This window comes from Eptesicus fuscus, chromosome 14 (genome assembly GCF_027574615.1).
Source record: "Eptesicus fuscus isolate TK198812 chromosome 14, DD_ASM_mEF_20220401, whole genome shotgun sequence".
Taxonomy (NCBI): Eukaryota; Metazoa; Chordata; class Mammalia; order Chiroptera; family Vespertilionidae; genus Eptesicus; species Eptesicus fuscus.
In genome coordinates this window covers 36,148,378-36,162,373 of record NC_072486.1, presented here as the reverse complement: position 1 = coordinate 36,162,373, position 13,996 = coordinate 36,148,378, and the positions used below count along the sequence as shown (strand labels likewise).

General features: G+C 34.9%; 1 protein-coding gene across 3 annotated transcripts in view; it reads left to right on the top strand.

The window, feature by feature from the left end:
- CD36 (CD36 molecule) overlaps positions 1-13,448 on the top strand; it is a 60,581-nt gene extending 47,133 nt beyond the window's left edge. For all 3 annotated transcript variants that reach the window (XM_028158132.2, XM_054726390.1, XM_008149593.3), the window contains exons 8-15: positions 1,023-1,069; positions 3,457-3,526; positions 4,666-4,853; positions 6,618-6,736; positions 7,676-7,749; positions 8,886-8,940; positions 9,765-9,929; positions 12,500-13,448. In XM_028158132.2, the coding sequence (XP_028013933.2) occupies positions 1,023-1,069; positions 3,457-3,526; positions 4,666-4,853; positions 6,618-6,736; positions 7,676-7,749; positions 8,886-8,940; positions 9,765-9,929 (718 nt within the window). In that variant the 3' untranslated portion in view covers positions 12,500-13,448. The remainder of the gene's footprint in view (positions 1-1,022; positions 1,070-3,456; positions 3,527-4,665; positions 4,854-6,617; positions 6,737-7,675; positions 7,750-8,885; positions 8,941-9,764; positions 9,930-12,499) is intronic.
- The last annotated feature ends 548 nt before the right edge of the window (positions 13,449-13,996 follow it).

The following is a 13,996-nucleotide window of genomic DNA, read 5'->3' as shown; positions in this document are numbered from 1 at the left end:
CCGTAGTTACATGTTTTTATAGAGAAGTTTAGTGGAGGAAAACAAATACTTCTAAATAATCATTTAAGGGGAAATCACATGGTTTATATATCGAAGAACATGAACATTTCCTCTATTTCAGTATTACAGAGAGATTTTGAGGAGAGTTGCTAAGTGCTCCTAGTTAGAGTAAGAATTTCAAGATTATAATAAGGTTAATGTAACTGATCATAGCAACACTGAGCGTGATTAACAGCTTATTCTGTTTTTAAAAAGAAGCATCAACATGCATTGATATCTCACTGGATGATATATTAAGAATAAGAAAAAGTTTTTCTATCACCAAAAAGTGGCTGACGATACAGAGAAACTATTACCACTATGTTTTCTTATTGTGTGTGTGTGTGTGTGTGTGTGTGTGTGTGTGTGTGTATGTCTTGTCTAGACAGGAGAGCATAAATTAATAAACTCAGCCCTATTTTAATGCCAGATCATGCAAGAACTAAAAGGGAGGTTATAAATTGGTTAACTACATGTTTCCAATCTCTATTAATCAAACATCTGCTTCTCATTCTTTCCTCGCCCCCCCCCCCCCCCCCGCAATTACCCTCTTCTCTCATACTGAGCTCACATCAGTTACCCACTGAATATTTTTCTTCTATTCAGTTTGAGTACTCAACATATTACCAAATAATTTATTTCTCCAACTGGAAAAAATATATCCCCTAGGCAGAGATCTAAATTTCTGGTCAACGTTTCTCAATTTCCTTTTTTCAGACTGGTGTCTATTCCAAATTGTTTCTATGTAAACAGTTTTATTTTGTAATCTGGTTACTTAATGGTGTCAGGCACTTAATTTATTTCAACAAGATGAAAGCTTCAAAGAAAATATGAACTGAAGGAGTTAAAACATTTCTTGAATTTAGCATTTGTCATGTCTAATCTTTATTTTAGTGGTATTGCATCATAATAGACAAAGTAACATAAGAAAGGTGCTCTTGAAATGAGAATGTTTGTTCATTTTCTTTCTTTTTATTCCTAAGGACTCTCGGCTATTGGCCAAGTTATTGTGACATGGTCAATGGTACAGGTAAGAGCATTTTTCTTGGCAATAATCACGATGAACCCACCTCCCTCTCTCCCACAAATCCACCATCATACCTAAAGGATTCTGAAGGGGAGAGTATGTGTTTACCTGTCTTTATAACCCCAGAGCATAATTCAGAGTCTCTACACTTTTACAGGTTTAGTAAATATGTGCTTAATGTGATAGGATTTCTGAAGACTAAGCATCAAGGATTGGCCTTTATTGAATTACCAGGGAAATGTTTGCTTTGTAAAAGCTTTACTTAATGAACTGCCTTCCTGACAATAGAAGTAATGGATTAAAAAACATAGAGAAGGAGCTACTATTCACATCATTTGTAAATACTATACAGATAATTTAAAATTGAAAAAAATAAAAAATATCAAGGTAATTACAGAAGGTGAATCATGGTTCCAAGTAAGGTTTCAAGCTGAGGTAGGATCAATCAATAGAGTTGCAAGACAGAGCTGTCTATTTGAATAAGGTGGTCAGAATGAGAGAGAAAATAACAACAAAAAACAAGGTTAGGTGTCTACTAACCATGAAAAATGTATGCAAAGATGAACATTCTGAATAAGATTTGGGAAAAACACAGGACTATGAACTTACAGTATGGTTAGAACTGGCTGATTGTACTCCTTGAAGAAAAACAAAGTACACATATGCCTATTAGTTTAAGAATTAAGATTTTAAAGAGCAATGGGAATCAAACATCATGAGTAATTAAAACAGAGGTGAGCTTTCAACAACTAAGAAGTAGAGGCAGAAGAATGATCTTCACAAAGTTGGTGAGGCAATAACCTTAGGAAAACGGTATAATAAAGACGAAGAACTTTAGATACAAAATTATGCAAAAAATAGGTAATAAAGAGGAATACCGAAGTGTTGTTGAGTTTGGCATTTTTATTTAATTTTGTTATCACTCCCTTATAGAACAAACACGGGTTTGATTAATAGTGCTTTGAACCTTGAGGGTGGATGAAAGGAAGAAAGAAAAAAATAAATTCCTTTCTAAGCAAAGCATGTCTGCAAATCAATTGTAAAATGTCCCAATACCACTAACTCTAGTAATTGCACAGGCATAATACTTCAGTCCTTAGATGCAGAGTGAAAGGCACTGTGCTGTTCCTAAGTACTGACGGGTTCTTCATGTTCTAGAAAAAAAAGTACTAAACATTTCTGTCCAAAGCCAAGAAGTAGAGAAGTTTTAAAAGAGGAGCTAGGATATTCAATAATGACAATAGTACAAATAAGTGAGAAACTGGTATGAAATTATAAGATCTAAGAGGAAAACGGAAATAAAACAAACCAGGAGCAGAGGTAGATTGTACAGAGTAGGGGACTCTGCTATGTATGATCCCTATAAGACAGATTCTTGGTCACGAAACAGAAAAAGTTGCAATGTGTTTTCATCACAACTTAAAAAGGCTTCCTCTACCTTCTTCATGAAGTTGGAAGAGATATAAAAGTATTAACATACATTTGAATGCTTTTTTAAACACCCTGCTAATATCAGCTATCTAATTGTTGGTATGATTATGATGTAATCTTCAGTGATATTTCAGATAATGATTTTTTAATCTTTTCAATGTTCTTTTTATTTAATGGTTAAGACATTGGTAAGACAGTTGTAGGCAATGCCCATTCAGTGATCTGTTTGGGGAGTTTAAGGTAATCTGTAATATTCAGTTCTCTTAATGGCAGGATCAAGTTCATTGTGATCTTCTGTTACATTTTACTTATCACAAGAGTATAAGTGAAAGGTAATAAGATTACATGGTTAGAAACTTATCAGAAAAATAACCTAGAATTCATAATTGAAGGATGAGTCTTATCATTATAAACAAAAACATTCAGAGGTGGCTCAGTTTGGTGATATTCTTTTAAGGAGCAAATAGAGGAGTTATCTCATTATTTCTTCATATATCCAAAGTGTGCCATGAATCATAACCACAGCAGAAATTCAATAAACTAAAATAATTCTCTTTTTAGTTTGATGGGTATGTTTTCAAACCATTTGCAAGAAATTTTTAGTGAGAGAACTTTAAAAAATGATTTCAATACCATAATATTAGTCAGCCATTAGAGCAGATGAATGGATCACTATCAAAAGTACAATGCAAACTGAAAAGGAATTCTAAATCAATTTCATGATAAAAAAAAAGTGCTACTCTACTTCATGTTTAAATAACAATATTTTGGGTATATCGGGTTAAATAAAACATATATATTTTGTTTTACTTTTAAAATTGTGGCTGCTAGAGAATTTTTAAATTACAGATACAATTTACATTACTATTTCTATTGACCATGCTGGAATAGTGATTTCTATATTCTTCTAGGACACACATTACATCTAATCACTTGCCACTGGCTTAATTTTTAAACAGATGCAGCCTCATTTCCTCCTTTTGTTGAGAAGACCCGGGTACTGCAATTCTTCTCCTCTGACATTTGCAGGTAAGACAAAGTCTGATTTTATTTCTGTGAGTCAGAAAATTTTCCCCATGTAACAAAATACAGACCAAGAAGCTCACACTTAATGTTATTTGAGAAAAATAAAGTACACATAGTGAAACTTTTCTTCATTTATTAAGAATAAATACTATATGACAGCCATAATATGTTTATTAATGCTTTTTTTAAAAAAGTAAAGGATGTAGAAAGATATTTTACGTAATATAAATCATTCTCTTCTTGTTATTTCTAACCAAGAACTCTCTCTTTTGCTAAACTTGCATTATATTTAATAATAGACAAGCCTAGCCTTCAATGCCCATTTTTTTCTAAGATGTCCAGAGAAGGTGATGCCACTGTCACTGAACTGGGTTAATTAATGTGTTCTGCCTCCACTACAGCCTCTTTTCCAATTGATGGGGCCTAGTAGATACCACACAGCATTGGAACCCACACCAATATGCTTGAATCATAACCCTGTTCCCAAAGGCTATGTGGTTGTGAGCAAGTGTTTGATATCTCTGAATCTTTTCCTTATCTGTAAAATTGAAGAGAGCAGTGTTTCTTCCTATAGAGTTATCTGGGGATTGGAAGAAATATTGATTGAGCCCCAGCACATTACCAAGATTATGGTGGACACTTGGTAAATGATGGAGGTATAGGATATATTATATTAAGCACACATGCACACACTTACAACCAGTAAGTGGTCTTTCTCTTCATGATTGTTTTGAAAGACAGACATTTTATTTTATTTTTTTAAGTGGGCACAAAGAAGTATTTGAGGCAGTCATATAAGTATTTAATCTATGGAGGAAATAAACTGAAAAAATGTCTTTAGTATCAATACACCATGGTAATTCACAAGCAAAAATTATTCTTAGAAGATTTTGAAAATAAAGGTAAGGATAGCTCAAACCATTTGCAAGAAATTGAGTTCTGATTAAGGCATATTGAGTTCTGGTATGCCTTAAAATTTCACAAAGACTTTGTTTTTTCCTAAAAATTAGTAAGAATTCTGATAAGAGTATATTAGTTTTTCCAAGATAAAGCAAGCATATAAATCTAAAACTAAGAAAAAAATTAATCTCCGGAATATAGTTCAGATCCCTGGAATGAAGCTCTTTCTTCTCTGTGTTTAGGTCCATCTATGCTGTGTTTGGATCCGAACTTGATCTGAAAGGAATTTCTGTGTTAAGATTTATTCTTCCACCCAAGGCCTTTGCATCTCCAATTCAAAATCCAGAAAACCATTGTTTCTGCACAGACCCAGAGATCTCAAATAATTGTACATTTTATGGTTTGCTAGACATTAGCAAGTGCAAAGAAGGTGAGTAAATATTTACAATATTACAGTTCATGATGTAATTTGCAGTATTCTTTAAAATGTAACCTTTACCCAAGATCCCTTTGACCAAAAATTTAAAGTGAGAAAGCAATAAGGACAGAAAGTAAGGGTGATGGTAGGAAATTTTTGTTTTGATTTTGTATTGTGTTCAAGGTCCTAATTGTGTTTCAGTGCTGCAAAGGTTAGTTATTAGTCGATAAAATCATACTAGTATTTCCCTGTGTTACTTAAGGAAAATGTCTAGGCTCTTTTCCATTTATTATTATTATTACTAGAGGGCCCAGTGCACGAAATTCATGCACGGTGGTGTGTGTCCCTCAGCCCAGCCTGCACCCTCTCCAATCTGGGACCCCTCAAGGGATGTCCAACTGCCCATTTAGGCCCGAACCCAGTAGGATCAGGCCTAAACGGGCAGTCGGACATCCCTCTCACAATCCAGGGCTGCTGGCTCCCAACTGCTCACCTGCCTGCCTTCCTGATTGCCCCTAACCGCCTCTGCCTGCCAGCCTGATCACCCCCTAACTACTCCCCTGCCAGCCTGACTGATGCTTAACTGCTCCCCTGCCAGCCTGATTGCCCCTAACTGATCCCCTGCCAGCCTGATTGCCCCTAACTGCCCTCCCCTGCAGGCCTGGTCACGACTAACTGCGCTCCCCTGCAGGCCTGGTCCCCCCCCAACTGCCCTCCCCTGCAGGTCTGGGTCCCCCGCAACTGCCCTTCCCTACAGGCTTGGGTCCCCCCCAACTGCCCTTCCCTGCAGGCCTGGTCACCCCTAACTGCCCTCCCCTGCAGGCTTGATTGCCTCCAACTGCCCTCCCTTACAGTCCTGGTCCCTCCCAACTGCCCTTCCCTGCTGGCCATCTTATGGCAGCCATCTTGTGTCCACATAAGGGCAGCCATCTTTGACCACATGGGGCAGCCATCTTTGACCTCATTGGGGCAGCCATCTTGTGTGTTGGAGTGAAAGTCAATTTGCATGTTACTCTTTTATTAGATAGGATTATTATTATTATTATTATTATTGTTATTATTCTGCTCATTGTCTTTTTGAGTTGTATGGGTTCCTAGTATATTTTAGATTTTTGGCATATGAACTACTTATTGGATATCTAGTCTGCAAATATTTTCTCCCATTCCATTGATAGCCTTATTATTGTTGTTGTTATTGTTTCTTTTGCCATATAGAATCCTTGTGCTCCTTTTAAATTTAGGGTAAAAGGAAAATAATTCCCAGAATACTATGAGCATTTCAATTTATCCATCGGCCATTTTTTCTTTCTTTGAAAATAGTAAATAAAAATAAGTATATTTTCAGTGTGTCTCTGAAACAAAGGCTGACTTACACACAATTTGTGGTCTGTCTTGGTTTGCTCACGTTCTTTATATTGGAGTGGTGAGAATAAAGAAAGAAAACCTTACTTGATTCTTAGTTCATAGATATATTACTACCTAAAACAAAAACATATATGGTTAAAACTGTGTTCAGCAGCTAAACCTTACATATTAAAAATTAATGCCTAAGGCATAAACAACAGAATCAACTGACTGGTTAGTAGAATAATGGAGAGTTTTGTTATTTTATTTGTACAATAGCAATCAGATGTTATAATTCTCCCTCACCTTCATCCCCCAAAATTAGATTTCAAACCCAGCTATGCATTTTTTTAAATTTTATTTTCAAAGAATCGTTTTTTAGTGTTATGTGAAATATTTATCCCCAATTATCTTCTTAAAACTTGTTTTCAGGAAAACCTGTGATCATTTCACTTCCTCATTTCCTACATGCCACTCCTGAAATTAGAGAAACTATTGAAGGCTTACATCCAAATGAAGAAGAACACAGCACATTCTTAGATGTTGAACCTGTAAGCAAATATACTATTGATCTGCCTTGTTTAATATTGTGGGTTTTTTTAATTAATTTAAAGAAAAAATAAATTATCTCCTTATCAATTACATTTATTGATCATATTTATTGATAAATTCCTTTTATTTCTATGAAAATTACATTGATTTTTTTCTATTACTTTATGAAATGTCAAGGTAACTTAATTTTAGTTTTTAAGAATATGGAACTTTTTAAGCATTTTTAATGGATCATGGGTCAGGAATACTAGTGATGGGAATGATTCTAATCATTGCTTATATGAAGAAACCCTTTATATTATATTATGAGGGATAAAAGGAGATTTTATAGGTATATGTGAATTGGGGGCTATATCTATTATATTTAGTGTCACAAAAAATCTATAAAAATCCTATAAGCACAACAGTTTTAATTATTTTACTGTTCTACTTTTCAAAAATTTAATGGGATGCCAGAATTTTAGTAGCAGTTTTTATTTTATTTTAATAATGATAGTAGTATGATTAAACTGAAGATATATGGATTCTGACAGAATATATATTTGACCTTGCATAGTTTAGGAACTATATAAACTGTATATGCCTTTATGTTTTAGTACTGTTATGTTATTGTTGATTCCCCAAAACCATTTCTGGTAAACATCACAAATCTAGCTAAAACCTTGACATTAGAGTGGGCAAAGAAATTATATGTGTGTGTACATGTATATACATGTGTGCTTGCATGCACATACATATCTGCATATGCACATAATGCAATTATGGATAGTTATGTAGGAAATATTTAACATGTCCAATTATTTATTAATAAATACACAAGTTTCAAATAGAACAGATTCACCTTAAGTTCTATATAACATTACAAATTAATGTTGGCTATTATAAAAGAATGTTTTCAAAAGAAGTTAAAAATAATTTTAGTTTGTTCTCTTTTTTAGATAACTGGATTCACTTTACAATTTGCAAAACGGCTGCAAGTCAACATATTGGTCAAGCAATCAAAAAAAATTGAGTGAGTATCTTGACCAAGGTTATCTTTACATGATTTTTAGTATTTTCTTGTAAGAATGTGAGTAAATCTATGAAAGTAACTGGAAATAATATAAAACTTCAACTTCTCTTTGGCTTGACTATATTAAATAATAATTATTAAATGCTTATAACTTTCATTTGTAATTTAGAAGTACATCTGGTGTTCACTGAAGTGAATCTATACTAATAAAAGGGTAATGTGCTAATTAGACTGGGTCTACCAAACTTTTTCTGGACATCTGACTTCCTTCCAAATAAAGCCACGGTGGGGGAGAGGGGGAGGCTGAGGCAGAGGTAGTTAGGGGCGATCAGGCCAGCAGAGGAGCAAGCAGTTAGGGGCGATCAGGCCAGTGAAGCAGCAAGCAGTTTGGGGCAAGATCAGGCCAATGCAGGGGAGCAAGCAGTTAGGGGGCAATCAGGCCAGCAGGGGAGGGCAGTTAGGAGGCAATCAGACTGGCAGGGGAGGACAGTTTGGGGCAATCAGACCAGCAGGGGAGCAGTTAGGCGGCGATCAGGCCGGCAGGGGAGTGGTTAGGGTATGATCAGGCAGGCAGGCAGGAGAGTGGTTAGGAGCCAGCGGTCCCAGATTGCGAGAGGGATGTCCGGCTGCTGGTTTAGGCCTGATTCTGCAGGGACACATCTGGCAGTTGGACATCCCCTGGGGGGTCCCAGATTGGAGAGGGTGCAGGCCGGGCTGAGGGACACCACCACCCCCGTGCATGAATTTCATGCACCAGGCCTCTAGTTTATATATAGTTTGGAGTGTTTTAAAATATTAGGTGGCATCTCACATTTTGCTTACTCTCCAAATATTTCTATGACAATAGTTTCTAAAATTCATATTTTACTTTCCTGAGTAGAATTAGTTTAAAGGGAAAATCTGTGTTTAGAAAGAGTCAATCAACTATAAATCTGCTATGAAGGCTTTTAGAATAGAAGATATCTGAGAAACAGCCATATTAAAACCTAAATGATTCATTACAGGGAACAAAAATCAAGGAAATTAACCAAGTTGCAAGAGTAACTAATATTTGAATATTTATTGATACTGGTAATTACTAAAATTTCTGTCATATATATGTAATATATTTTCACAATTTTAAATGTATATTACAGGGCTTTAAAGCGTCTGAAAAGGAACTATATTGTGCCTATTCTTTGGCTTAATGAGGTTAGTATTTTTATCTATTAGTATTAAAAGCAGTAAACTTCTTTGTATATAAAAATACTTTTGATATTTTAAAATTGAATATACCTTTAATGTATATTGGAGGTTGTATATGTTTTCATTGTCCATATAGATGAGTTTACATAATATTAATTATAGCTATTTGAGAGAACCAAACCACATAGAAATATCAAATTTGTCTTAGTTTTCTGTGCACTTTTTATCATTTTAGATTATTTTCAAAATGCATCTGCTAAACATTTTTTCTTGTCATATGTTTATGTTAGAGAGAGTCGTTCACACATCCAACTTCAAATAATTCAAGGCTCACTGAATATTATAGTTAATAAAAGCCAACCAAGCTTACAAAAGCCAGGTTAAAGCAGTTGTAGATGGTTTATCCTGACAAGGTATTTTTTGTGTAAACCATGGAATTGATTAGCCACAGAATTAGGAAATGCATCAAGTCTTTATAGGGAATTAAATAGTTGACCCTTGCCATTTTCCTATGTCACTAGGAAAAATACTTTGGAAAATTGTGAAAGATTTCAGTAAGACAGTTTTAAAGATCAATGGAGCTAGCATATTGAAGACTGCCAGACAACATGTATAAAGGGAAGTGGGTTATATTTCACTCTGTATTCTACCTTGGCATATATTGTCTCCCTGAACGTGCAAAGGGAATTTCATTGGCTTGTCTCACAGATACAGATGACTAATACCTATATAGATGTTTGGGGAGGAAAGAGTGATATGTAAGTGGAGGATTTTAAGTATTTTGCTCTAATGATCTACGCAAATAATGCTAATTATTAACTTGATTACAGACTGGTACCATTGGCGATGAGAAGGCAGAAATGTTCAAAAACCAAGTGACTGGAAAAATAAAGCTCCTTGGCCTGGTAGAAATGGTCTTACTCGGTGTTGGTGTGGTGCTATTTGTTGGATTTATGATTTCATACTGTGCATGCAGAACAATGAAAACAAAATAAGTAAGTATATACAAAAATACAAATATATGTATGTATACTACTATAGTAACATTAGTTTACATGTTACTTTTTTGCATTTTATCAAAGAGGGTTTATAAATTATTTTGTAACTCCTTCTGGACATGTCTAGCCAATTATTGTTCTTCAATACATTCTTGAACTTTTGGGATACTTAATGTAAATGAAGATATAAATGAAGACTGAGTAAATAAGGCTCATAACTATCAAGCAGATCACTAGATTCCATCTTTATTCTGAGAGGAATGGGATAAGAGATAATTTTCACCTTTGAAAAGTATATATAGCTTTTTTGCAGAAATCTGACTTCATTTATTATTTCTAGTTTATGTTTTTAAAAAATAAAAAATAATTTAACATGTTGATTAGAAAAGGTTATGTAAAATTGAAAATGGCAGATATTTGGAGAGATTGAAATTTACAAGGGAAAAGAAAATAAAAAGAGAAATTAAATAACCAAGAAATTAAAAAGAGACTAAAAACTTGATAATAAATGGTAGAGATAAAATATGCCTTTAAAATAAATACTACATTAAAATGAAATTTAAAATGAAGATAACATTACTATAAATACCGATTGCTTCACAGACATGCTGGCCATACATTGTCCAATATCAGGATGTGTTCCCTAGATGCTTAATGTGGAAGCAGGATTGACAATTAAAATTCATGAGCTAAAATTGGAATATAATAGTAAAAGAGAATAGGAGAAAGTAGCGTTCAGCACAGTAAAACCAAATTACTCAGGGTTTAGAGAGCATATCCTGTAAATGTGGACATTTGCGTGTTAGCAGAACTCCAGAGGTGGTCAGGCCTCTGGTTTAGTTATTGGTTAGTGTCTGTGTCGCCCTGCACATAAATAGGAATGAGTGCCCGATCCTACCTTCCCTAAGTGGAAGCCTTTCTGAGATCATTATAGGTGCCACTGGTGTAGCCTTTGGGGGAGAATTTTTCACTTCATCCATAATTCGCATCAGCCTTTCCTTCTCAGGCGCATTAAAAAAGACAAGAAAAGATAAAAGCAATACACTTGCTTTAAAATCACAACTTTAAAACAAGTTTTCTTATTTTACTTTCAATCAGACTGTTGACCCTAATCTGTTTTAAATACAGATTCTGGGGCTGCCACTGATAACTATTTAGCTTTTATTATGTGCCAAGATCATGATAAATATGTGATATGTACTATCACATTGAATCCCTAATATAATTCCATGCGTTTCTAATAGCCAGGGATTCATCAGCATCTGTTCTATCTTCTGCAGACACTCCAGAACACTGCAAATTTTAACAGTGCAGAATTGTCCATTTTCAAAGTGTGAACCAGTCAAATTGATAATTTTTTAAGTGAAATTTTCAGAACACTATTTCTGTGTGTGTATGTGAGTATGTGTGTGATTGAATGATTGAGTGCTTTTGTCTAGGAAGGTAACCCAATCTTTTGTTTTGATCATTTTTGCCACTGAAAAAAAGGCTGAACAATTATGGCTACAATCTGTTTGGATAGGATGTATTCAAAATGACAATATAAAATATTCATATTATAATAAATAAGGGAAATATTGCATCACTGTTAAGACCATTAGTCCAATAACAAACATGTTATGATTAAACTAAGATATTCGTATAACCATTTATATAATAGAGATAAAAATAATCCATTGAAAAGCAAACAAATAAAACAAAACAAAAACTTGTTCTGGCGGGAAAGCATGTTTTCAAAAGGAAGTATAGTAGTTAAAAGTGTTTTATTTTAGCAAGTATTCTCTCTTAAAATTATATAATAAATTTTATCACTGCTCAGTGAGCCCTGGATATCAAATTCCTTGGATCTCTGTGTGGCTAAATTAGGGTAAAGGATTGAAAACTTTCTAAAGCATCTCTGTCAACAAATGTATGTTTTCTTTACCTTTAACTGTTACAAGGAAACGTGACTGGTATTTATAAAACTATATGCCTTTCTTTTATAAGTAGAGAAAAAATTGCTTTGTAGATTATTTGATTTATTAGATTTAGAAGAATCACAGAGATGTAGATTTCCTTAAAGAAGCCTCAGTTTTCAGTATTATAAAATTATGCCCTTGGGAAGATTTGTAAGCAATTGGAAAAACAGAAGATAGATGTACAAAAGGAAATAAAATATAAGATGGTGGAGCTAAAATAAAATATAAGATGGTGTGATCTATTCAATGGATCACAAAGAGCACAAGCAAATAGTCCCTTCAAAAGGAATAGTATAGTACAGACACCTCTGAATGGGAGATGGCCTGAAGGGAGAGCCAAGAGTAGAAATGCTTGCCCAGAGCAGATTCATTGGTGAACAATCCTTATCTGGCTACATGCAGGTCTGGAGAGTTGGGAAGCTTATCCTTCTTGAATGGGAATATGCATTGTCTTACTATATAGTCCACCAGAGAGCTGTTCTCTGCAGCTTGACAAATTATGCTGAATAACAAAAAGTAGGGTATCTTGGATATTTAAACTTGAGTATTACCTGTTTTATTTTTTTCCACTGCTTCCTGATAAACAGTAACCTTTCTTCTGCTTTCTAGACAGCAAATGACTTTTTACATTTATGTACCAGCAACATCGGGACCTTTGTGAATACTGACCTACAAATGAAGATTCAATACGCTTTATTTTTTCAAAACATACCTAATCTTATAGTTGATGAAATGGTGGCACTACTCATTTTTGCAATAAGCAGCAATACAATTCTAACAATTATTAAGATGTCATTAAAATCCATAATCTGAACAAGAAACCAGCACCATTTAACATTCATCTTGTGCACAGTTTCTACGGACCAGGTTGTAGCATGGACAAATTATTTTTATTTGGTGCTGATTCACTAATGGATTCCCTGGTGACAAATCCAGCAGAGGAGTGGACATTCTAGACAAATTCTGGACCCTGAACTCTTATATTTCTCATCAAGGGAAGACAGCATCATTCTCGGCAGTGTCCCTGTTCATTTGCACCAGACCCCGGGACTGTCAGTACAGTACATTTCATGAGAATCATTATTTTGAAAGACATTTAAGAATGGAAAATAAATGATTAGCCTGTGCGTTTATTTATTATATATTACCTAAATCTCCTTCTCTATGGGATTCTTTGCATAGCTACAGCAGGCATTATACTTATGGTCTTATTTTATAACAGTATGGGCTTCTACTTTTAACACTGATTATGCAGATGGGAGTCATTGGTAGCACATTTTGGCTCTCCATGTTAAGGTCTTTGTAATTTTCCACATTCTGCAGCTCTTCTGGAAATCTGAGTTGATTTTGATCTTTCTACTCAGTTACATACAACTTATACTTCATGACTTCAGAATGTTGTCCTAGTATGAAAATATGTAAATGAGAATAAAGGAATTAATGTATGAACAATGACAAAGAAGAGAATGCATTAATAGTTATTTGTTGTAATATTTTTTGCTTTCATTGTCACCCCTGACAGAATGATTTCAACCATTAAAAGACATTCTTACTTAAACTCCTGCACTTTGCCTAGTTCCTCTTGTGTCACAAAACATTTACCCTGATTTTCTGTTTAAAGTATTTTCTTTGAATCTATGTTTCTTTGTGAATCCATATTTCCTTCTGAAATATTCTTCCTAATTCAATATTGACACTTTGTCCTAGCCTAATTTTTTGAGTCAGTTGGAAGAAAAGCAAAAGATATTTGGTTTAATTCTTTATAGCAGCATGACTTAAGTTCTGGACTGGGAAAAAAATTTTTTTTATTAGACCTATTAGAGGCCCAGTGCATGAAATTCGTGCACGGGGGTGTGTGTCCCTCAGCCCAGCCTGCACCCTTTCCAATCTGGGACCCCTCGAGGGATGTCTGACTGCGGGCAGTCGGACATCCCTCTCACAATCCAGGACTGCTGGCTCCCAACTGCTCGCCTGCCTGTCTTCCTGATTGCCTCTAACCGCTTCTGCCTGCCAGGCTGATCACCCCCTAACCACTCCCCTACCAGCCTGACTGATGCCTAACTGCTCCCCTGCCAGCCTGATTGCCCCTAACTTCCCTCCCCTGCA